The sequence below is a fragment of the Coffea arabica genome, chromosome 9c (genome assembly GCF_036785885.1).
Source record: "Coffea arabica cultivar ET-39 chromosome 9c, Coffea Arabica ET-39 HiFi, whole genome shotgun sequence".
Classification (NCBI taxonomy): Eukaryota; Viridiplantae; Streptophyta; class Magnoliopsida; order Gentianales; family Rubiaceae; genus Coffea; species Coffea arabica.
Genome location: NC_092326.1, coordinates 35566338 through 35589251, shown reverse-complemented (window position 1 = coordinate 35589251; position 22914 = coordinate 35566338). Strand labels below are relative to the sequence as shown.

The window sequence follows — 22914 nt, the reverse complement described above, 5'->3', positions numbered from 1 at the left end:
TAGTCTTATTATCCTTTGGGTCACAAACAGACATACTGTACCAAGGCAGTATACTCCAATAAGAGGAAGGCAACAAACCAGAAGTTCAACTACAGCATATCATATAACAACTCACTGCTCCTACCCACCTTAGTGATAGACCGAGCAAACTGACTTGGCTGTGTATTGGAATCTTCAGAACTGCTCCAACTGTCAACAATTTCTGGCAACCCACGGAGATGAAATAGCAATCTTTCTTTCATAATCTGAACCAGCTTTGAGTGTATCTCATCCTGGTGAATTTTATAATCCTAATAATATGGAGAACAAGAAAGCATCCATTATTAACATGTTTGACATGAAGGCCGAATTATGCATTTAGTTTTACTGCTCTAATCCATTTTGGGACTAAAACTCATAAAACAACCATAAATGCACTTGATTTAGCATCCTATGGTATGAAATCAGATGGATAAAATTCAAGCTGCATTTTCCAATACAAGTTGTTGGACTTTCAGGATTCATGTATCACTTCCTCAATTATTTTCAACAACAACGGAAGATACTTGCAGGTTGTTTTGCTTACTTTTCATCATGTTTTCCAAGACAGAGAAAACCTGTAATAAAGATTTGAAAGCTCAAAATGCAATGACTACACCGAAAGTTTGATAAACTATTAGGTCAAACCACATCAGAAAACCTTATAAAATCCTGATAGCTCAGTACGTTAACCATTTGCATAACTGAGCAGATTCCTAAAGACAACTAAGACAATCTGAAAATTCATATCTTGGACATTTCAAGGTATGAAGTCATGAACATGGACAAAGTAAAACATTGAATGAAGCATTGGCTATAACCAGCAGAATAAAAATACGGCTTTTAGAAGCCTTAAACTAAAAGCTATCAGCTTCTTTATGAGCCAGAAGGCCTTTTAGTATAAAGGAGCGGTTATTGGTGTCAGACAACTAAAACCAATTTTTTTGGCTATAATTAATGTCATCAGCTAATTCCTAGTTGATTCAAAAGAATTATTATTGACTCGTAGTTTATTATCAACAAAGTTCTTTTTTCTTACATATAGATGCATGTGAAACAGAAGAAACATCATGAAATATTGCATACCTGTGTCACTCGATCAAACTCGAATGCAATTACAGTCTTCCGCGTCTCATGTACTTTAGAGAAAAGAATCCTCCTGATTTCTTTTCGATGCAGAGAGCAGTCAGAAACTTAGGCATAGTTTTACAATAGTCAACTGAAAATTAGAGCTTATAAAAATCATGATGATACAGCACAAACAAAATTATGTCTCCTTGAGAAAGAAATGTCTCATTTACATGGTATTGTTCACATAAAGGCAAGGAGATACAGAATATTTTTGTGTATAAATTTTGGTATGCATTCAAGTTTAGCCAGAGTAATCACTAAGCATTCTAGAATGCAGGAATGCCAAAAACTTGAAGTGCAAAGCATATCAAGCAAGGCGGAGGTAATGAAGCTCGTATCCTACACTCTGCAGGACTGAGGTGATATTGGCTGCTTTTATCATGCAATTTCTTGAGAAAGCAGAGCTGGCAAGAAATGGGAGAAGTCGGATGAAAATAACAAGGTCAGCTTTAAATAGTTATTCTTCGGTGCTAAGTATATCTTAGAAAATTTAATATTCCAAAAGTATGTAATGTTGCCTCCGACGATGCCATGCATAAGTCTGCCAGCCAAAAACTTTAAAGGTAAAACTATGCATTGCATTTCAATACATTGTGCTCAAAAAAGGGTAAAATCTCCACATATTCCACTATCTCCTTAAGTTCCAGTTAAAATTACTTCTGTTGGTCAACATAATTCCATTCTCATTTATACAACAATAGATCTTCAACATTTTCCAAGCACTCTTCTTCGTCAAACTAATACACTTTGGGACATAGCACATTACACATGATAACACTAGGCCCGCATCCAGTTTTCCTACTTTCATTGTCTTTCCTTTCTTTGGGCTAATAAAATCAATAATCAAAAACTACATGCAAAATCCTTTATGGCCAGGCACGAAGGTGGGAATAGAGTATATCCAATCCCTGGCAACCTCATAACAGAAAATTGTGCTGCAAAAAAATAATGATAGCATGCATGACTCAATAAAAGTGCCACAAACAAACATGCACAAACATACAAGGCAATATGTCGCTTTCATCCCATGTTGACTACTATCTCTAAGCTCCTGTTGTCAAAGGTTTTGTCATCCATATAATGTCATGTATATTTATGTTGCCAATTCCATTAGTCAAAAGAAACAGCTAAAATAAAAAAATAAAAAAAAGCAATATATCCCAATTTTTTCAGAACATGCAGATAATATTATGCATATTTATCATACCAAATTTCATTAGCCAAAAAGTAGGCGAAATAAGACAAGGAAATATGTCAAATGTTTTCCAGGGCACCAATTGACAACACAATACTGAAGCTCCTAGGTCGAGTTATCTTAAAAATAAACCAATTCCTTCAATCTATTAACCATTTGCCATGTGAAAATCTACCTTCAGGCATCCTACTCAGGGAAAAACTTTTTTGTGAACTGCAGGTGTGATGTAGAGAAATGACATTTTCATCAACTCAGTGTTAATATCCATAAGCACAAGCCAACTAATATGCCATAGAACATTGAAATTGCAGGAGATTTAACAACTACTACCTACCAGGAATGACAGCATACGTGAAGCCGATGACCTGACTGGACAAAGCCAGATGCTTAGAAGTAATAGACTTCAGACCAGACACCTGCAATGCAATTAAGATTCAAATGAAAACTCATAGAGGCCAAGTGAAACACAATCACTGAGAAGACAAACATTCAGGAATAGAAACATAAATGAACATAAACTTACAAGTGAAAATGTGAACTAAGTTAATTCCAACATAGAAGAAAGACAAAAGAAATAAATAAAAATAAGTAAATAACCAAATAAAAATCAACCAATGACCAAAAGCAAGGCCAATAGCCTGAAAAGCCTGTTATACGTGGCAGCAAATGTACAAAACTCTTTCCAGCAATGTCACATGAAAAAATATACCATACAATTAACCACCATGCCTTCCCTTTTCTATTTTTGAAAAACCTCAGAAAAGCAGAGGCTCCAATCCAAACCAATAACTGTAAGTCATCTACTATCAAACCTATTGAAGAAATCTTCCCGGTGGCAAAAACTCTAAGTAAAAAACTCCTAAGTCAGTTCAATACACAATTCCAATACAAAAATTTTTATTTAGCATCAAGTCACGTCTGTGCATCAAGAGTTTCATAGGAAAACACTGTAAACCGCCAACAGATTTAAACTAGCAACAAAAGGCAGATAGCATGTAGTTAAAAAAAAAAAAAAGGCAAAACCAAAAACAAATATAATAGGGACATTCATCACAATCGCATCTTATGGTTATCTCATCTCCAAGATAGCTCAAATGGAAGTAGCATTAATATTTGGATGACTTTATTATACACTATCAGTGTATAATTTTTTTTACACTAGCAGGTTTAGATCATGCCACATAATATGAATTCAAATTTGAAATTCAAATCATGCACATGTCGAATACATTCAAAGCTGCTATTGTAAAAAAATCACTACACTGTCAATGCATAAAATGTTAATCCGTAAAATTTTTTAGAAGTCTTTTGATACTAAGTATGGGTGAAAACATCCACAATGGACAGCAAACCAATATCACGTATTCAGCACAAAAGCTGGCAAAAATATGTTCAACAGAAGAAAGATATCAAAATTCTTAATGACTGCATTTCCTCTCAATTTAGTTTAAACAAGGGACATGGTCCAGAGAAGTATGCAAAATCGAAAGGAGGACAGAATTCAGTGGTCAACAACAGGTACATTTCAAAGCAAATGCTGAAGTTGACTAATTTATAATTACTGCAAGGAGACTAAAGAAATATATAGCAAGAGAAACAGATAACCATCCACTGATTCTAATAAATGAAATGAACTGGCAGCAAGAAGTACAGGCATCTTCAAGATTTAAGCAAAAATATGAAGTTACTAATCACTAGGTCAAGTAGTACCTGCATGGCTCCAGCACCAAGAACAAGCTGAGCAGTTCTAGTATTGAAAAATTTCAAGAGCTCCACGAGACGCTGACCAATTTCTGGAGATTGTGCGGGCAAATACGTAATCATCTCAATGTATTCTGACAACATCTTTACCAAAATCAAGCCACTGAAATTTCAGGAATATGGCTTAAATTTTAGTGCAAGTTCAAGGAAAACAACAGCATACAGTAAAGGCACTTATAATGAAACCACCATCATGATGAACGGTAAAATAAGTCACTAGGATAAAATATCCCATAAAAATACGCAAAATTGCATTGAATTTTACAGCACCAGAGGACCAAAGCAGCTTGTAAGTAGAAAATTATAGTAAAAACACAGCAAAGGAGGACCTCCAAATGAAATAGCAACATATCAAACTAAAAGAGCAAGGGGAAAAGCATTGTCCTGTCACTCACCAATTTACCATGTGATATGCAAGGCCCTTAAATAACAGAGTTCTACAGGAAGACCTCCCACGTTCCCTGTGTCTAGCATCACTACTTTGAGCTACAGAAGTATCATTTTCGGTAATATTGTTCTGCGCTGGCAGAGGCTGCACAACACTATCTCCACTTGATCCAACGGAATCAATCCGGTCAACATTTTGGGTTGAATTTGAACCATCACCGTTTGTGCCCATTTCACCATTCCTTGTTGCTATATCAACAGGAGGATCATCTGTGTCCCCACTTACTAGCAACTCTGAAGAAAACAATGAAGTGACAATGTTCTGATATTCCTCAGGCACGTCTATTTCATTCCAATTTTCTTGTTCAAGTATAGCTTTCATCTTGGTCATCTGCATATACCAATATTTCATAGATAAATCACAATAACAAGAAGCTAGGAAAGAATAATAGAACTCTTCAAACAGAACTGCTAACCTGAGATTCATGGTGGCACTCAACAAAATTTTTAGCTTGTGACTGCAATATCCCACGAATGCTGTATCCCAACCTTCCACCAATCTGTTTATGTTAGCAGGATATGCTATCACAACCACAATCATGTCCACAGGTATCTATAAAGGAATTATAGTTATCATAACACAAAAAGCAAGTAGTACCTTCTCTGTTACATTCATGAATTCCAGAGTCAAGTTATAAACACTTAAAAACTCCTGTAACCTCAACTTTTCATGAGTTTTAGCACGCACTCCAAGAAGCTTTGCCCATCTATGATGAGCAGCATCACAAGCAGCAACCACAGCTTCTGTGTTCTCCCTTAAAACATCAGTTCTGAAATTAAACAAAAAGGATATCAATTATATTAATATTAGTCATCCAGTAAGCAGCATATAAACATCAGCTTTTTAAGACGTAGAAGCTTAAAGATAGAATCTCTAGACTTTATTCTGTTCTTTTGTGTAGATAAATAGTAAGCTGAAGATTCTGGAAAATAGTGACGCAGCACAACAGCTTGGTAGGCCGAAAAGATTTGTAGGACAGGCTTTGGGCTTTGAAACTTGCAGTCAATAGCAAAATTAGGCAACATCACAGGTGCCAAAATTCTCTAAGATTCAGAACAGAGAACTTGAATAAAATCACAGGAACACGCAAACAAGGAGATCAGAACACTCTAGGAATCACTACAAGAAATCTTTAGAATCAAAGTATGCAGGGACGTTATAACAAACCTTCCTTAATAACTCCAATTCTCACAACTAAAATACTAATGATCAAAAGTAATATCCAAACACAAAACTTTGATCAACATAAATTTCCTGTAACCAACTGAAATTACTAAAATACCCCTGGTGGCTAAAATCAGAAAAAAGACTCCTTAGGACACAGACAAACTTCCTAGTAGGTTCCTTAGGTGATTGCTTGCCACGCCACTTATAAACCTTAGGTTATTTCTGCCATTTATCTCAATCAGATAGATACTAATTTGTTTCACTAATGCATCCAATCACAAAAAACAGATAAAGAAATAAGAGCAAGGAAAGTCATCAAATCCATGTCTTACTCCAGAATCAAATAGCAGAAGTTCCCAGATGTTTTACACACAAGCCATTTAACAAATTAAAAGTACAATGTTTTCCACTATGAGACTAAATTCACCATTAAGAAACAAAAACAAAACGGCAGTTGTTGAATTTTTATTTCTACATCTGTTTCCATTAAATATCAAAACAAGCCCTTCAAAATTATGGAAAGGGAAAAGCTTGGGATTGTGCAGCACTTGCTCTTTTCTATGTAATAGAGATGAAAGAAATACTATGCCTTTCAGAGTTAAAAAATCACCATGCATAACGAACCACTACATATTCTCTGCATGTCTCCTCGAGTAAGCAGATAAGTCCTACCTTCACAGAATCTTGAATGAACTTTTTGTCCAAAACTTCCAATAATAATTCTATACCTCTTAAACATGGAAATACTCTTTTGTCAATAAAAAAGTCATTTTACCAAGTGTGGACAAAGAAAAAAATACAAAAGCCCTCCATATAATTCCTAGCAGAACCCATTAACAGTGGCATGCAGTTTCTCTTTTCAAACTAGACTTCTTTCAAATGACTCAAATGCTGCCAAGAAAACATTAATAGTCCACAGTAACCAAATCTATAACTGATTATTCTAGTTGACAACGAAAGTCAACACTAAGCCCTCTGTATCAATTTGCAGCAAAGAAATACAAACCTTAGCGTAGATAAAAATTTCCCTCAAGATATCTTCTACCATTAACAAAGATAACCTCATTTTTTTTCCTTATATTTTCCCCTTCTTCTGAGCACGTTTGAGGAAGCCATAAATACTCAACAAGAAGGATGAGAAGGAAAAGAAATAACCGAAAATCTCCTGATGAATCTGATGGCCTTGTTGCATCATTGTCTCTAGCATCTCCGATAGATGAGTATGACAAGAGATTACTGCCATGACTATCAGTCTCTTGAGTTGTTTCTGCAGCTGCTGCACCAACTGCTATTGCAGCAGCAACAGTATTAGCAGCATAATGACCCTCACGACTGCACATTATCCACTCAATTGCTTTTTTTACTTCAGAAGCTCGCACTAAGTGTGCCTGCATTCACTAAAACAAAGAATCAAGTTACCATTAGAATAAAGAACGCAGAAGCCAAATACCAAATAGATTTCACTTAATGATGGAAACATATAATCACACAATGAAATAATTCTTTAAAGACCTGCAGGAATTTCTCAGCCCCACAGGCCAATTAAGTGAGAAAAACTTCTTAAATGATATTCTAAAATTTTCATAAACAAATCGGCAGTCTTGCTGGAATTCCTGCTGCAAATAAACCATGTTCATCAAGCACCTTCATATAAACCATGTTCATCATTGTAAGGAACAGCCTCCCCTTCCCTCCCTTCTAGGGCTGTCAACGGGCCGGGTCCGGGCCGGAATTCATTATTCCGGACCCGGACCCGAATTACTATGCCGGATCCGGACCCGACCCGTTTACCCGACGGGTCCTTTATTCTACGTTCCGGATCCGGATCCGGCGGTCCCGGATCCGGATCCGGGTCTACCCGAACAAATTTACCAAATTTTATAATTTCTAATAAAAATGAGAAAAAAATATATTTGTAAACTAATTTCTAACTAATGCAAAGAAAAAATCAAATAAGAAAAGAAATCAAATTAACTTTATTAAAATACATCACCCTAATCAAATTATATTGATAAATATATATTTTTTAAATTATTAATTCATTTATATCCGGATCCGGGTCTAATACGGGCCGGAATACTATATTCCGTATCCGACCCGTTTTTTTGTTTGACAAAACGGATCCGGATCCGGATCCGGGAAACGGAATTAAATCCCTACCCATACCCGCATTAATTTCACGGATCCGGTCCGGATCCGGGTCTAGACCCGACCCGTTGACAGGCCTACTCCCTTCTCTCCCCCCACCCCCCCCCCCCCACAACACAAAAAAAAGGGGGGGTGGCAACAAGGAGAAAGAGAAACAATTTACGATAATGGAAAACAGAGTAATAACAAACTAAAGAATCTCTTGGGTCGTGCGAAAATCAAATACTTTTGGTTCTTCCAACGGGATTGAACTGATCCTTGAAACTCTAGTGCTAGAATTGAATTCAAATGAAGAAAGTCAGAATTTGATGCAGCTATCTAAAGATTGCAGGAACAGGAACTAATTCTAAAGATTAAATAAGTAGGTTATCAGGCAAAAGGATACAGGAGATTCTTGGAATATTACCAAGGATTTAGTAGGTATCACTTTAGAATATTACCAAGGATTTAGTAAGTATCACTCCAACAAAGGTTAAAACACACCATTATAAGAAATTCTCCTGCAATTCGTAGCATCTCCTTTCACAGAGGTGTATTTTGCAAATGGTCCCTGGTACGTTTTACTAGGTCACATCACCTTGTACAAGTCAAAGAAAAAGCCTCATTTCTAAAGGTTTTGACAAGAGAACACTTAGTCCTAGAAGTAACTATTTGTCCTAACAAACTTTGAACCAGCAAAATCTAAAATTAGAATTAGGATTCACCTTTAGTAGTGGCTAAAAACTTGGGGTTAAAAAGCTAAAGCCAACTTGGTCACATGCTGAGGTTTAACTCTTTTGCATCAGAATTAGTTGACACAAGTACAAAACTTTGATTCAACAGTTAACCACACAACCTTTTTGCAATATACTCTAAAGCATTAGTCATATAACCGTCCAACTATTAATGGAAGTTAGCTATATTGTTGTCAAATTAGTCATAATGCTCTACTATGAAAAAGCAAATATATTTATCATTGCAAAATAGAGTTTGATTTGCTGACAGGTATGCAAGTTTGCTTCCATGTTAGTCTAATCCTCTATGATAACTAGATAAAGATACCAGTCATTGTAAACTAGAGTTTAAAATTGTAACAAAAATTCTGATAAGTTGTTACGGAAAAGATTTATAGAACATGTAAGATACAAAAGAGATTAATTACACATTGATAATTAGGAAAAAAGAAGTAAACTTGCAAGAAAAGTTTGGGAGAACAATGTGACAGCAACCCAAATCTAAACATATATTTCGACGTTTCCTATTTCAGAGAGAAGGCAAAGAACATGGCCAGGCTCGTTAAAAATTCTTTTCAACATTGATGGCAACAAGAAACAAAAATGAGTTTTCCAAAAGAAGAGAATTGATGCAAAAGTATCTTGAGCTTTTAATATTTTTTGTTCTGTAACTTAACTTGATTGCCCAGAATTTGTTAAATACTGCTGTAATTTTTCAAGAGTTCCCTGTGGACAAACTTGGAACATTTCTGTATCTAAAAAAGAGGCATTATCATCCATGCAGCAACTCACAGAAGCATACTAAATGGCAATAAACCAAAGACGCATAGCTCAAGACATTAACTGCATATGCCTTAAGAGTGAAGACAACTAACCACCTGGCTATATGCAATACCATTGCCAGAACAAAGAGAATACAACTTCTGCTATATGAATGGACCAACAAAAAGGCCTGCTGTATAGCTGAATCTTTTACAGCAGGATAAATGAACAGAACAGACCCTTTGGACTGCTCACTACACAAACTTCTGGCTACTATGATAACAAAGAAGAAGTAAAGCTTCCAAAGGACTTACGAAAGTTCAGAACAGCTATAGGCAGCCTTTTGGAAACTTATTATTGAGAAACCACGAGGCAGCAAGTTAAATCAAAAGGAATAAGCTATGTACATGTTAAAATTAATGGGGAAAAAAGCAAACAAAAAGCAAAAAATGAGCCTTCATGAACGTACAGCTGAGTCAAAGATCAACAGCTACTCTGCATCCTACTACAAGAATTTATGGCAATACAGTTGAAGAGCTAAAGTTATGTGTCTAGAGTTACTTCATTATCAAATATTCATGAATAGCTAAAAAACTATTCAGTTTTATGCAATCTGAGCAGGAGGATCACTTCAAAGTGAAATTGGTAAAATCTACCCTAACAAAATATAGAGCTGCATTAGTCTTATTCAAGTCCTCTAATACAAGATTACATGGAAATGGAATTCACTGGTGACAGAAAATGAATGAAAGAGGAGAAATACATAACTGTTTAAGTCAGCATCAAACTCATTCGTAGATCCCCATAATTCAAGAAAACATGCACAATTTACATCCAAAAGGAGGGAAATAGGTGACTCCAAATACCATATATCTTAAAGAGGAAGGAAACCATTCAACAAAACCTAAACTAAGGGCAATCTAAACTAATGTCGGCATCATGAAACAAGACATCAGTCATTACCACGTTTGAAGTGGTAATGACTGATTTCCATTTTGTAATGAACAGTTAACCAAGAGATAGTTAATTAATATTAAGTCTAAAAGATGAATAAAACAGAGAATGCAGCATTAAAGTAATGAGCACATATGCATTACCTGTACGACAATGAAAATAGCACTTAAAAGTTGGAGAAAGCATTCAGGTGACAGATTTTTCAGCTTATCTGCAAGCGAGGAACCTCCCCCTGACAATTTATGTTTGTCAAAAAGAGGAACAATGAAAATAAGAAAGCAATGTACTAAAAGACATGGAATTATCATATGTGCCCGGCAAAGAACTTGAGGATGATATAATTGACATCAGCATTCATGATCAATTGTTACTGACCCAACACCCCCCCTCCAAAAAAAATATAATAATAATAATAATAATAAGAGAAACAAACAAAAGAAGTAAAATAAAAAAATTCAATAGTAGCAACTAGCAACAAACAACTATTGATGTTGTCACTGGTACTACTGAAGCTGTTCTTTCCACCATAAAAAATAAAAAAGATCTAGAAACAACAAATGCTTCAGCGATATCAGCCACTAACCAATGACTATTTAAGCTTCTACAGTACCAATGGCAACTGGCATTATGATCCCACCATTAAAAAAATTTGAGATAAAATTTTTTAAAAAAAAACCAATCATAATAACTACCAACCTAGGAATATTGAAGGTTCATTAGTCGTCAGTTGGCAACTAGTGCTGTTGAAGCTTTTCTTTACACAGTAAAGGGCAAAGAAAAAAAAACAAAAGGATGAAGCGAACAAGCATGTTATGAGACCCACCATCTGTATTCACCATTCTTCCACCTGAAATAAACTCCAAGCCCAAAGATTTCGCAACAAGAACTGGAAGCAGCTCAGAAACTGCTGCCTTGAAAGCAGCTTTCATATCAGCAGTAAGTGTATCACGATATATTCTCAACACAGCAGGGAGTCTTGCCTGAAAGCAAGCATCATATATTTAACAAATTATCCTAAGTGACACACATGACTAAACTCTAAACAAATCCATAGAAGATGGAAAAATCAGTAAAGCAGAGAAAGCAAAAGAAAGAAAGAAAGAGAAAAGAAAAGAAAACAAAGGCAACAAAAAAGTAACTAAACAAAAGCAAAACTAAACACTTATCACAAAACATGTTAACAAAAACTTCGATGAAACCAACTAAAGCAATTCATGCACAAGTCAGGTAGACTTGTCAGCGTATGAGAACAGCAAAAACTCCTATACCTAAGGAGGAAAAAAGGGGTGAGGAGTCAAATCAAATGCTCAGATGTAAGCCACCTGAAGCACTGCATAATTTAAGCAATCACCTATGAAAAAAGCACGCACTGCAAAATTCCAGTAATTACCTATCCTGTAAGTAAGCACTGCATCAAATAAGTAATGACCTATATGACTCCATCTAGTTCACACAACAAGTTACTCCTCATCTTTGACTGATACAAGCTGTCAAGGCAGTCTATCTTTATATCATATAAACGTTTTATGTAAAATTTTTCTTTACCTTCATTGCAAGAGCAAACAATAATCTTAGAACAACAACGCATTTCCTTTTCATTCAACATGCTGCCAAATCAAATACTAAAGAAAAATATTTGACACAGTTTTACAGCCGAATAATTCATCTTATCAACAAGTAACAAGTCAACATGATCTTCAAGAACAAAAATGGCATACAAGATATAGAACTTACAGTTCTAAGCAATCCAATAATAACAGGAAGAAGCCGATCACGAAGATTTGACACCTCTTCTTCATTTAACTCAGTCTGCAATGTCAATTTCAACTTTTAACATAAGCAAACAACTTAAGCTTGGTACCCAAACATCATGTTTTCACGTCTCAGTACATAGGAAATCAGCCAAAGTTAGATCCAACAGGATGTTAATAAGCAATTATCATTCAATATCAAAAAATATAAATCAGGGAGCAACACAAGCTACTATTCTTATTTCACAAATGCTCAAAGAAAATTAGCTGGAAATGATATTTAACTTGACTCTTGAGCATCATATACTTTCTTGTACTTGTGCTTCCTCGTTTTCCAAGATCGCAAGAATCAAGAATATCAGTCTGAATTATATGGGTTTACAAGCAAAATTACCTAATAAATTAGTGTCTTCAACACTTCCCTTGGCCAGGTTTATATAGAGTCATCCTAGGTTTTCTCCACCATAACTTAACTGATTATTAAAATATTATTCGAACATCCATTGCTGTGAAAGCCGACCTGGTCTTCAAGACCAATAGTTACCTTAGTTAAGCAATTTATTATAAATCTACAATACTACTTATGACCAAATCAAACACATGCTTGAAAAGTAAAGACTCCTATCTTTGGATTCAACGTCCGAGTACAAACCGAGGAGAGATCAGAAACCACAGCGATGTTGTTTATCATTCTCAATCCATTTATCCTTGTCGAAGATATTATCTCCTATGATTATGGGAGATATTATCTTCCATAATTACCTCCCATAATTATGGGATTTTATTGCTTATGATCAATCAAGTTTGAATAGATAGGATATGAGTTGATTATGTAATCCCTAAAATCATGGTTCTATTACCTTAAGTGATGGCAGAACTATGATAGGGTTGTCCTATATATGCCTACCTTGTAAGCATATTTAGTTAGTGGGAAAATAAAGAAAAGGAGAGTTTTTTGTTCATTTTTTCCTTTTCTGTTAAAGTTTACATGGTATCAGAGCTCCGGCTCTGTACCAATTCCTGCCATGAACTACCGAGCAGCCATGACTGGATCGACTGCTCACACAAGAGAAGACTCATCCTCGTCTTCAGTAGTTATCCAAACTACAGATTACTCCGCTTCAAATTCTTCTTCCCTACAAATAACCGTTCATAAATTAAATGGTTCCAATTATCTGGAATGGGCTCAATCTGTAAAGCTGGCTATCGATGGCAGAGGTAAACTCGGCCACCTTACTGGAGAAATTCAACAACCAGCTGCTGAAGATCCCAATTTGAAGAGATGGCATTCAGAGAACTCTCTAGTTATCGCTTGGTTGATAAACTCTATGGAACCAGCAATAGGAAAGCCACACTTATTTCTGCCCACAGCCAAGGATGTGTGGGACGCTGTCCGGGATATGTATTCCGATATAGAGAATTCGTCTCAAATTTTCAATCTCAAGACGAAATTGTGGAAATCAAGACAAGAAGATAGAGATGTTACAACCTATTACAATCAGATGGTAACTTTATGGCAGGAATTGGATCTTTGTTATGAGGATGAATGGGACTGCCGTGCAGACAGTGTTCGATACAAGAAACGGGAGGAGAACGACAGAGTCTATGTCTTCTTGGCTGGACTAAATCAAGAACTCGATGAGGTGCGAGGTCGTATTTTGGGCAGGAAGCCTCTCCCCTCCATTCGTGAAGTATTTTCTGAAGTCAGAAGAGAAGAATCAAGGCGTAAGGTGATGCTGAAGTCATCACCAAAGTCCAAGGCAGAGGATGAAGTTGAGACTTGAGCATTGGTTTCTAAGGGGACAGATTTGGACGGGGATAAAAGAAGGAAGCCTTGGTGTGAACACTGTAAAAAGTCGTGGCACACAAAGGACACATGCTGGAAATTACATGGGAAACCATCGAATTTCAAGAAGAAAAATGGAGGTGATAGCAAGGTGTTGCAGACTGTGAATGAGGATTCTCAAAAGCAACAAACTGACTTTGAGACACCAGCCTTCACAAAGGAACAATTAAGCCAACTGTACAAACCCTTATGAAGTTGAGACTTCAGCATTGGTTTCTAAGGGGACAGATTTGGACGGGGATAAAAGAAGGAAGCCTTGGTGTGAACACTGTAAAAAGTCGTGGCACACAAAGGACACATGCTGGAAATTACATGGGAAACCATCGAATTTCAAGAAGAAAAATGGAGGTGATAGCAAGGTGTTGCAGACTGTGAATGAGGATTCTCAAAAGCAACAAACTGACTTTGAGACACCAGCCTTCACAAAGGAACAATTAAGCCAACTGTACAAACTCTTTAAGTCTCCACAATTTTCAGTCACTGAGCCAAAAAGCTTCACTCCTTTCTGTTCTTTTGCTAAAAATGGTAAACCTTTTACTATTGCTCTTTCATGTAAAACATCAAATGCATCTTGTCCACGGGTTATATGGGTTATTGATTCTGGGGCCACTGACCATATGACTAGTGTGTCACAATTATTTTCTACCTACAGTCCATGTGCAGGCAATAAAAGGGTCAAGGTTGCTGACGGATCATTATCCGTCATAGCTGGCATAGGTTCCGTTGTCATCTCTCCTACTCTAACACTTCATAGAGTTCTTCATGTTCCAAAGTTATCATGCAATTTGCTGTCCATAAGTAAATTAACTAGGGATCTCATGTGTCGGATTAATTTTTTCCCCTCTTTTTGTGAGTTTCAGGAACTGACCACGGGGAGGATGATTGGATGTGCTAGAGAAAATGGGGGACTTTACTTCCTTGAAGATGGATCAGATATGACAACACCAATCAAAAACACATGTTACGGGTCTGTCTCTATTACTAGTAATAAAGAGATTATGTTATGGCACTTTAGACTAGGACATCCTAGTTTTTATTACATGAAATACTTATTTCCAGATTTGTTTAAGAATAAAGATTCATCTTCTTTTCAATGTGAAATCTGCGAATTGGCTAAACATCATTGGTCTACATTTTCTATGCATCCTTATCAGCCCTCAAAACCGTTTTTTCTATTACATACTGATGTTTGGGGTCCCTCTAGAATTTCAACTTCATCTGGAAAAAAATGGTTTGTTACATTCATCGATGATCACACAAGAGTTTGTTGGGTGTATTTGTTAAGAGAGAAATCAGAGGTTGCAAGTGTGTTTCAAAAATTCTACAGCATGGTTTTGACACAATTTCAAGAAAAAGTCAAAATTGTTCGGAGTGACAATGGAAAAGAATATTTCAATAAAATTTTGGGAAGTTTTTTTCTTGAAAAAGGGATTGTGCATCAAAGCTCCTGCAATGATACCCCACAACAGAATGGCGTAGCTGAAAGAAAAAATAAACATCTTTTAGAAGTGGCGAGGGCATTACTTTTTTCAAGAAATGTTCCTAAATATCTATGGGGCGAAGCAATTTTAACTGCTACATATCTCATAAACAGAATGCCCTCAAGAACCTTGAATTTCCAAACTCCTCTGAATTTTTTCAAAACCATTTATCCCATGTCTCGATTAACATATGAAGTCTCATTAAAGGTGTTTGGGTGCATATCCTTTGTTCACAATCATGAACAAGGTCGAAGTAAGTTAGACCCTCGAGCAAGAAAATGCATTTTTGTTGGATATGCACCCACGCAAAAGGGGTATAAATGCTTTGACCCCATTTCGAAAAAAATGTTTGTAACCATGGATGTAACATTTTTTGAAGATAAACCTTTCATTGGAGATCCTCTTCAGGGGGGGACTCGGCATGTAGAAGAACTTGTAGAAGATGATGATGTTTTTCGTATTGAAAATCAAATTCCTGATCAAAATTTTGTTGATAGGAGAATTGATTTTTCTGATTTTTTAGAAGAATCTGCAGCACAATTTCCTCAACAAGAATCTTTTCAAGATAATAATCCTGAAAAAACAAATGACACTCTTCAATTTGCCCGTCAAAAGGATTTTGAAAAACGTGTAAAAATTGATCAGGGATTACAAGAGGTTCTCTTGTCTTTAGTGCCAATAACAGAGTCGAATTCTCTTAGTGAAAGAGATGGGAATGTAACTGAAAAAACCTTGAAAACCTATGTCCGGAAAAATCATCGAGGAAAAGATAAAGCTCCCCCTTCTCTTCACGACAAGGAATCCGAACCTAGGACAGAATTTAATGTTTTTGAGTCATTAGATAAAGTTTCCTCTGATTCAAAGATTGCTGATTTGGATCTTCCTATTGCACTTCAAAAGGGAGTGCGTTCTTGTACCAAACACCCTATGACTAACTATGTCTCTTATGAAAAGTTATCCCCTACCTTCTTGACATTTACTTCACAACTTTCTTCTGTGGAAATTCCAAAGAATGTACAGGAAGCATTACAAGTTCCAGAGTGGAGAAAGGCTATTGAAGAAGAGATGTATGCTCTTGAGAAGAATCAAACATGGGAAGTAACAAACCTGCCACAAGGGAAAAGGACAGTAGGATGTAAATGGGTCTTTACCATCAAGTATAATTCCGATGGGACATTGGAACGGTACAAAGCTCGATTGGTGGCTAAAGGGTTCACTCAAACCTACGGGATCGATTATCTTGAAACTTTTGCTCCAGTGGCAAAATTAAACACTGTTAGGGTGCTTCTCTCAATAGCAGTAAACCTTGATTGGCCGCTCCAACAACTTGATGTCAAGAATGCATTTTTAAATGGTGATCTGGAGGAAGAGGTGTACATGGAGTCTCCCCCTGGATTTGAAGGGAAGTTTCAGTCTAGAGTTTGCAAGCTAAGAAAATTGTTATATGGTCTCAAACAATCTCCTAGGGCCTGGTTTGAAAAATTTACTAGGTCGGTAAAGAATCAAGGCTATACCCAAGCTCAGAGTGATCACACCATGTTTGTTAAACACTCCAAGGACGGGAAGATAGCAGTACTCATTGTGTACGTGGATGATATCATCCTCACAGGAGATGACTTAATTGAGATGGAACGGCTGAAGAAAAGTCTTGCTTCTAGCTTTGAAATCAAAGATTTGGGAACACTACGATATTTCTTAGGGATGGAGGTAGCTCGGTCCAAGAAGGGCATTGTTGTGTCCCAACGCAAGTATGTTTTGGATCTTTTAAAGGAAACAGGGATGAGTGGATGTCGACCTGCAGACACTCCTATGGATCCGAATCACAAGTTAGCAGATATAAAAGATGGAACACCAGTTGATACTGCTCGATACCAAAAGTTAGTAGGCAAGCTAATTTACTTGGCTCACACTCGTCCTGATATAGCTTTTTCAGTGAGTGTTGTGAGCCAGTTTATGCATTCTCCATATGAAGAGCACCTTGATGCAGTATATCGAATTCTGAGGTACTTAAAAAGTACTCCAGGAAAGGGATTGTTCTTTAAAAGAGGAGATCGAAAGACCATTGAAGCTTATACAGATGCTGATTGGGCAGGATCAGTCATTGATAGAAGATCAACCTCGGGGTATTGTACCTTTGTATGGGGCAATTTGGTTACTTGGAGAAGTAAGAAACAAAGTGTTGTAGCTCGTAGTAGTGCAGAGGCAGAGTACCGAGCTATGGCTCATGGTGTGTGTGAGATGTTATGGCTGAAGAGAGTTTTAGAGGAGCTGAAAAGACCTATTGAACTTCCAATGAGGCTCTATTGTGATAACCAGGCGGCAATTAGCATAGCTCATAATCCTGTGCAACATGATAGAACCAAACATATTGAGATTGACCGCCACTTCATAAAAGAGAAACTTGAAGGAGGAATTATCTGCATGCCATTCGTTCCATCAGCTCAGCAAATAGCTGACATTCTCACCAAAGGACTCCTCAGACCAAATTTTGAACTTCTTACAAGCAAGTTGGACATGATAAATATATACGCACCAACTTGAGGGGGGGTGTCGAAGATATTATCTCCTATGATTATGGGAGATATTATCTTCCATAATTACCTCCCATAATTATGGGATTTTATTGCTTATGATCAATCAAGTTTGAATAGATAGGATATGAGTTGATTATGTAATCCCTAAAATCATGGTTCTATTACCTTAAGTGGTGGCAGAACTATGATAGGGTTGTCCTATATATGCCTACCTTGTAAGCATATTTAGTTAGTGGGAAAATAAAGAAAAGGAGAGTTTTTTGTTCATTTTTTCCTTTTCTGTTAAAGTTTACAATCCTCACTGTCTTGGCTATCTTACTTTGAACATTTTTATTTCTAACAAACAAATATTTTGAGCAAATTAGAGGATTCACAACATCAAGTAGAATAGCGCAGCCTAAGCATATATCTTAATTGAGTTGATTCAAACAGATAGCAGTTCTTCACATATTTTGTAAAGAACTAAAAGCCTAAACCATCAACAAAGTGCTAAAGATTGTGCTTTTAAAAGGGTGAAACCTATTGAATGCACCCATGCAGTACATACATTAATGAGAGAAAAAATAAGTTGACAGAAATGGCGCTTACCTTCTCCTCCTTTCCATTTGTAGCTATGCTGGTGCTAGCTCTTACACCCTCAATGCTGACCTCGTCATGCATAGTCACGTGCAGAAAGTCTGCAGAAAGGATACTGCAAGAGTATTTATGAGACAACATGCATCCAGACAAGCATCACTTCATAAATTCATGGTCCAATATCACATGCAACACAAATTTCAGTTTACCAAACAAATAGACAAACTAATAGTTGGATAAGATCTATAAGGTTGTGATTCCATTAAAAAAGCAATGGATAATAAACTAATAATACCCAAAATCCAAATGAGCACTAGATAACTAATGTACTGATATGCAAAAAACACACTCAGGACATTGGATGATATCTAAAAGGTTCTTCTTATACTAAAGTAACAATGCTATATCTAATAATGAACCATTTATGTTCATAATCCAAATAAGCATATAGTAAAAGAAACAGTAACATGAGCGACCATAAATAAATAATGCAATTCCTCTTTACTGCCATCTTCACTTGATGCTTAACCCAAATTCCCCCACATGCAAGCACTAAAATCAAGCCTACCTCATTATTTTTATAATATGGACATCCAACACTTCTGAAGAATAGGAGCAATATCTTCAGCTGTATAAGATTAACTACTTAAAGAATTGTTTTATTAGGACCAACTCCTTTTCAATCATACGATTTGCCTATTTCATTATCACCCAAGATTTTGAATATTCAGGCAGTTTGAGCAAAACCATACAGCTTACTTCTCACTTATTTTTGTCAGAAGAAACAAGATGAAGAAAGAAAAAGATCATACTCCATCCCATTTTGTATGTCTTGGTCTACTTTGCACATAGTTTAGGAAACATAAAATTTGTCCAAAACACATCAGCTACTGAAGCGACTCTTCCATTATTGCCCCCTTAATCATAGTTCAATATTTTGTAGGTTGACTTTGGAACACAACTACCAAACTACAAAGATGGTTTATAACACTAATTATTGAGGGAACATAAATCTTTTCTTCTCAGAAATAGTACAAAGGGTATAATAGGAAAGTTGAGCTTTATTTAATTCCATTTTTAAGCCATGACAAGTATTTTTGCACAAACCAAAATAAAATGTAAAATGGGACAGATGGAGTACTTAAAAGCAATGTACTGTAATACCCATCAACGTCACAAAATTTGCCTGATGAGAGTAGTGCAATGCAAGGACTCCTATTTATCATCCTTGAAGACTATATAAAGTTGCACCAAATTCATACTCCGAGAAAGTTTCAAATAAGGAACAACATACCATTAGAAAAGATGGGAAATTGACTAATTTCTTCATGTAGGATGTAAAAATAAATTGTAGTCAGCCAGAAGTTTCCATAAATTAATCTCATGTAGAAACACAGAATTAATCACTTAGTTCATTACCATATTTTGGGAAGCTAAGGCATTCAAGAATTTTCATTTGGTCTGTGCGGAACTTTCAACAACACAAGAAAGGACCAGATGGTAGATACCATGTAATGACATATAAACTTCGTTTGCATCCAGCGACATACAAAGCGCCATGATTATACACATGGTTTTCAAAATGGTCATTGGCACTTTTAAGACTTGTATTCTACTTCAATTTGACAAGATTGAAAGTCCTACTTTGACTAGACAAACACATTACCAGTGGAAAATAAATAATAGCCCAAAAAGAAAGTAGAAATCCCATTCGATCACAACATTAGTCAACATGCATTTAAGGTAAAAGTTAAAATCATATGCGTCCTTGTTGTTTGGTGTGGAAATTTCAACACAAGGATAGTGTGAATATTCTGACAGAATCAACGAGGAAAGATAATCAAGTTGGGAGAGTAATGATCACAGATAGACAGTGAAGTACCAAAAGCCAACTCCTTTAGATCTTAATATCCATCCCGGTTATAATATTCCCCTTCATCACTAGACTCATCTATCTGTTCCTCTCATAGATCGATTTTGTTTAAGAAGCACACTCACAGTTAAATATCTAATACATAGAGTCATGTTCCATTCACATAATCTGCATATGCTATTACCAGTCTCAATCCCTTGGTGGAACATAAAACAGATTTGGGAAAAGGAACAGAGGCCTATTGGGTGGGCTTACAATACCATCCACTTGGGAACAAAATAACCCATTGGAATTTTCAATAATCAATAGTATGGGTTTATTTCCCCTTTATTCCAACAAATATAAAGGAAAAGCATGGCCATATTTTTTCACTCTTGTTTTCCTGTTCTCTCAAGTGCACAAGAGTTTAAGAAATCTCATTTCATAGTACTCAAAGAACCGATGTTATTGTTAAAAAGTGGGGCACTAGAATCATGAAAGTAACTAGAAGATACTAGCATAAAATTGTCATCAATTGAACAGTACAAACTATTCTCTGACATTTTCTCACAGAATAACATAGATATATAATTGCTTTTGATCATACACGCCTACATAGTCATCAACTGCATCTACAGCATTGGATTTTAAAGTTTTCTGTTACCTAGATACAAAGGTCCTCCAAGACTGACAGTAAGGAGTTCAACTATAATAACAATTGCAGCGCCGAACAAACCTGTTAATAGAGTCCACAGAAGCTGCTACATGATCACGAAGGTTACGAAAGCAATGCATACCAGTCAGCTCATTGCCATCCTATGAGAGAGAAACATGAAATCATGAATCATCCACAACAGATTGCAGAATCAACTACAGAGACAGCTCCCTAATCTGCAAAAGTATTTTTCTAGACTTCCAAGTAAAAATCAAATTTGCAAGTTTCATTAGAAATTCAGGAAGCAAAATCCCAAGATTATTAAAAGATCCATCCATGAGCTCTTAATTGCATCTCAAGGGCTAATGATTCTCAAATCCATAGAATCAAAACAATTCTTCCTTCACATAAAGAACAGATATCCCCAAATACAGGAATAGACCACAGAAATCATCCACACAAAGAAGTGAGAACTTACTTTTGGTAATTATTTTCAACCATTTTGAAAAACTGTTATTACTTGAGCTTTGTTGCTTTTGTTACTTTACATTCTACTTATTCTTTAACATCAATCTAACACACGATGAAGAAAAATGACAGCAATCTACCTTCATTTCCACAAAAAGGAAATAAAGAAGCAGCAAAGACACAAAAAGGAAACATCTGAAAAGACTAATCCTATAAATTTAAACTAGTAAAAAATAGAACAAAAAAAGGGCGACAAAAGCATCTCTAAACTTGTGGCGACCATCAACTCCTCTATAACGATATGCAGTGAGAGAACAAGCCCTCCTTTCTAGCAAAGAAGTTAAATTGAAGAAATCACCAAGACAGCTAAAGATTAAGCAAAAAGATTTTGGTTGTGATAAACATACCAGTAAATGCTGCAAATCAAGAGTAACATCTAAAGCTCCAGCACAATCTGCAGAAGTAATAAGCTGTATAAAGCAAATGAATGTAGCATCAGCCTAAAGTCTAGACAGAGAATAACCAACTATTAGCCAATAATTTAGATGATTAAACCTAAAAGTGAAACCAATCATGCAATTAAAGAAACTGAAAACTAGATAAGACTAAATCCTAACTAGTTTATAGAAACCCTATTAAACAAATCGGTGCAACAGCTACATCGTGTGCTGAAATTCACTGCCTAATTAAATCTCAGACCAAGAACATCATTTAAGAAAAGTTCTTGGTCCAAAGGAAAGTCTAATGTAAGATCTTCCTGATTTGTAACTTAGATACCAAGCCCATTTTATTGTTTCAATCCAATTTGCTAAAAATTTGGCTGCAGAGAGTTTTTTTTTTTTTTTCCAGAGCTGTGAAAGGTCATTGACAGAGGCACATTATTCATTTTACTCGATTAATGTCCAACAGGGCAATACCTAAAATTCGGGTTTGTTGGTGTGCAGAATTTTAAATTTTCAATCTAAAAGGGTATAGTTTCTTTAACTTTTAACTTCCTTAATTTTAAAGAGCATACTAGGCTGATTTAAACCCTCAGAAGTTTTAGTATTGTATAATCAAGTTCCTCCCTGGTTTGTCAGCCAGTGTAATTCTTCTTCAGCACGCTTAGCATATTAAGTTTAAACCTCCAAACAAATAAACTGCAACTCAATCAACTTAGTTCCAAGGCTTTGCAACTAGGCAGTTGCTAGAGGTTCCCCTTGGTCAAACCTAAATAGAATAATTTGAGTATCATTTTTTCCCATAATCATGTCCATCTTAAAATTATCCTCCATAATCTTAAATTTGCCAGGGGAGTAATATTCTTTATCTGAAACCCCTTTTTACCCCCAAATTATCATCCAAATTCTCAAAGTTTTATGGGAGAAGCATTCCATGTTAGTGCTTCTAACCCAAAGAAAAAAGTCCTCCTTCCAAACAAAAGGACTCCAATGTTCTCCTGCAACATAATGCGG

At 36.0% G+C, this 22914-nt stretch overlaps 1 protein-coding gene and 1 long non-coding RNA gene across 3 annotated transcripts in view; one reads left to right on the top strand and one right to left on the bottom strand.

The window, feature by feature from the left end:
• LOC113707740 (vacuolar protein sorting-associated protein 54, chloroplastic) overlaps nucleotides 1-22914 on the bottom strand; it is a 29269-nt gene that overhangs the window by 4886 nt on the left and 1469 nt on the right. For both annotated transcript variants that reach the window (XM_072065105.1, XM_027230044.2), the window contains exons 2-15: nucleotides 21868-21930; nucleotides 21074-21153; nucleotides 18498-18600; nucleotides 12032-12106; nucleotides 11121-11277; nucleotides 10441-10529; nucleotides 6876-7108; nucleotides 5151-5322; nucleotides 4969-5052; nucleotides 4501-4883; nucleotides 4055-4208; nucleotides 2679-2760; nucleotides 1105-1184; nucleotides 129-290 (exon numbers count right to left, since the gene is read on the bottom strand). In XM_072065105.1, the coding sequence (XP_071921206.1) occupies nucleotides 129-290; nucleotides 1105-1184; nucleotides 2679-2760; nucleotides 4055-4208; nucleotides 4501-4883; nucleotides 4969-5052; nucleotides 5151-5322; nucleotides 6876-7108; nucleotides 10441-10529; nucleotides 11121-11277; nucleotides 12032-12106; nucleotides 18498-18600; nucleotides 21074-21153; nucleotides 21868-21930 (1917 nt within the window). The remainder of the gene's footprint in view (nucleotides 1-128; nucleotides 291-1104; nucleotides 1185-2678; nucleotides 2761-4054; nucleotides 4209-4500; nucleotides 4884-4968; nucleotides 5053-5150; nucleotides 5323-6875; nucleotides 7109-10440; nucleotides 10530-11120; nucleotides 11278-12031; nucleotides 12107-18497; nucleotides 18601-21073; nucleotides 21154-21867; nucleotides 21931-22914) is intronic.
• LOC113707741 (uncharacterized) lies at nucleotides 14090-15012 on the top strand. The gene is made up of 2 exons (XR_011821101.1): nucleotides 14090-14419; nucleotides 14755-15012. It is a non-coding gene; the product is annotated as an uncharacterized lncRNA (long non-coding RNA).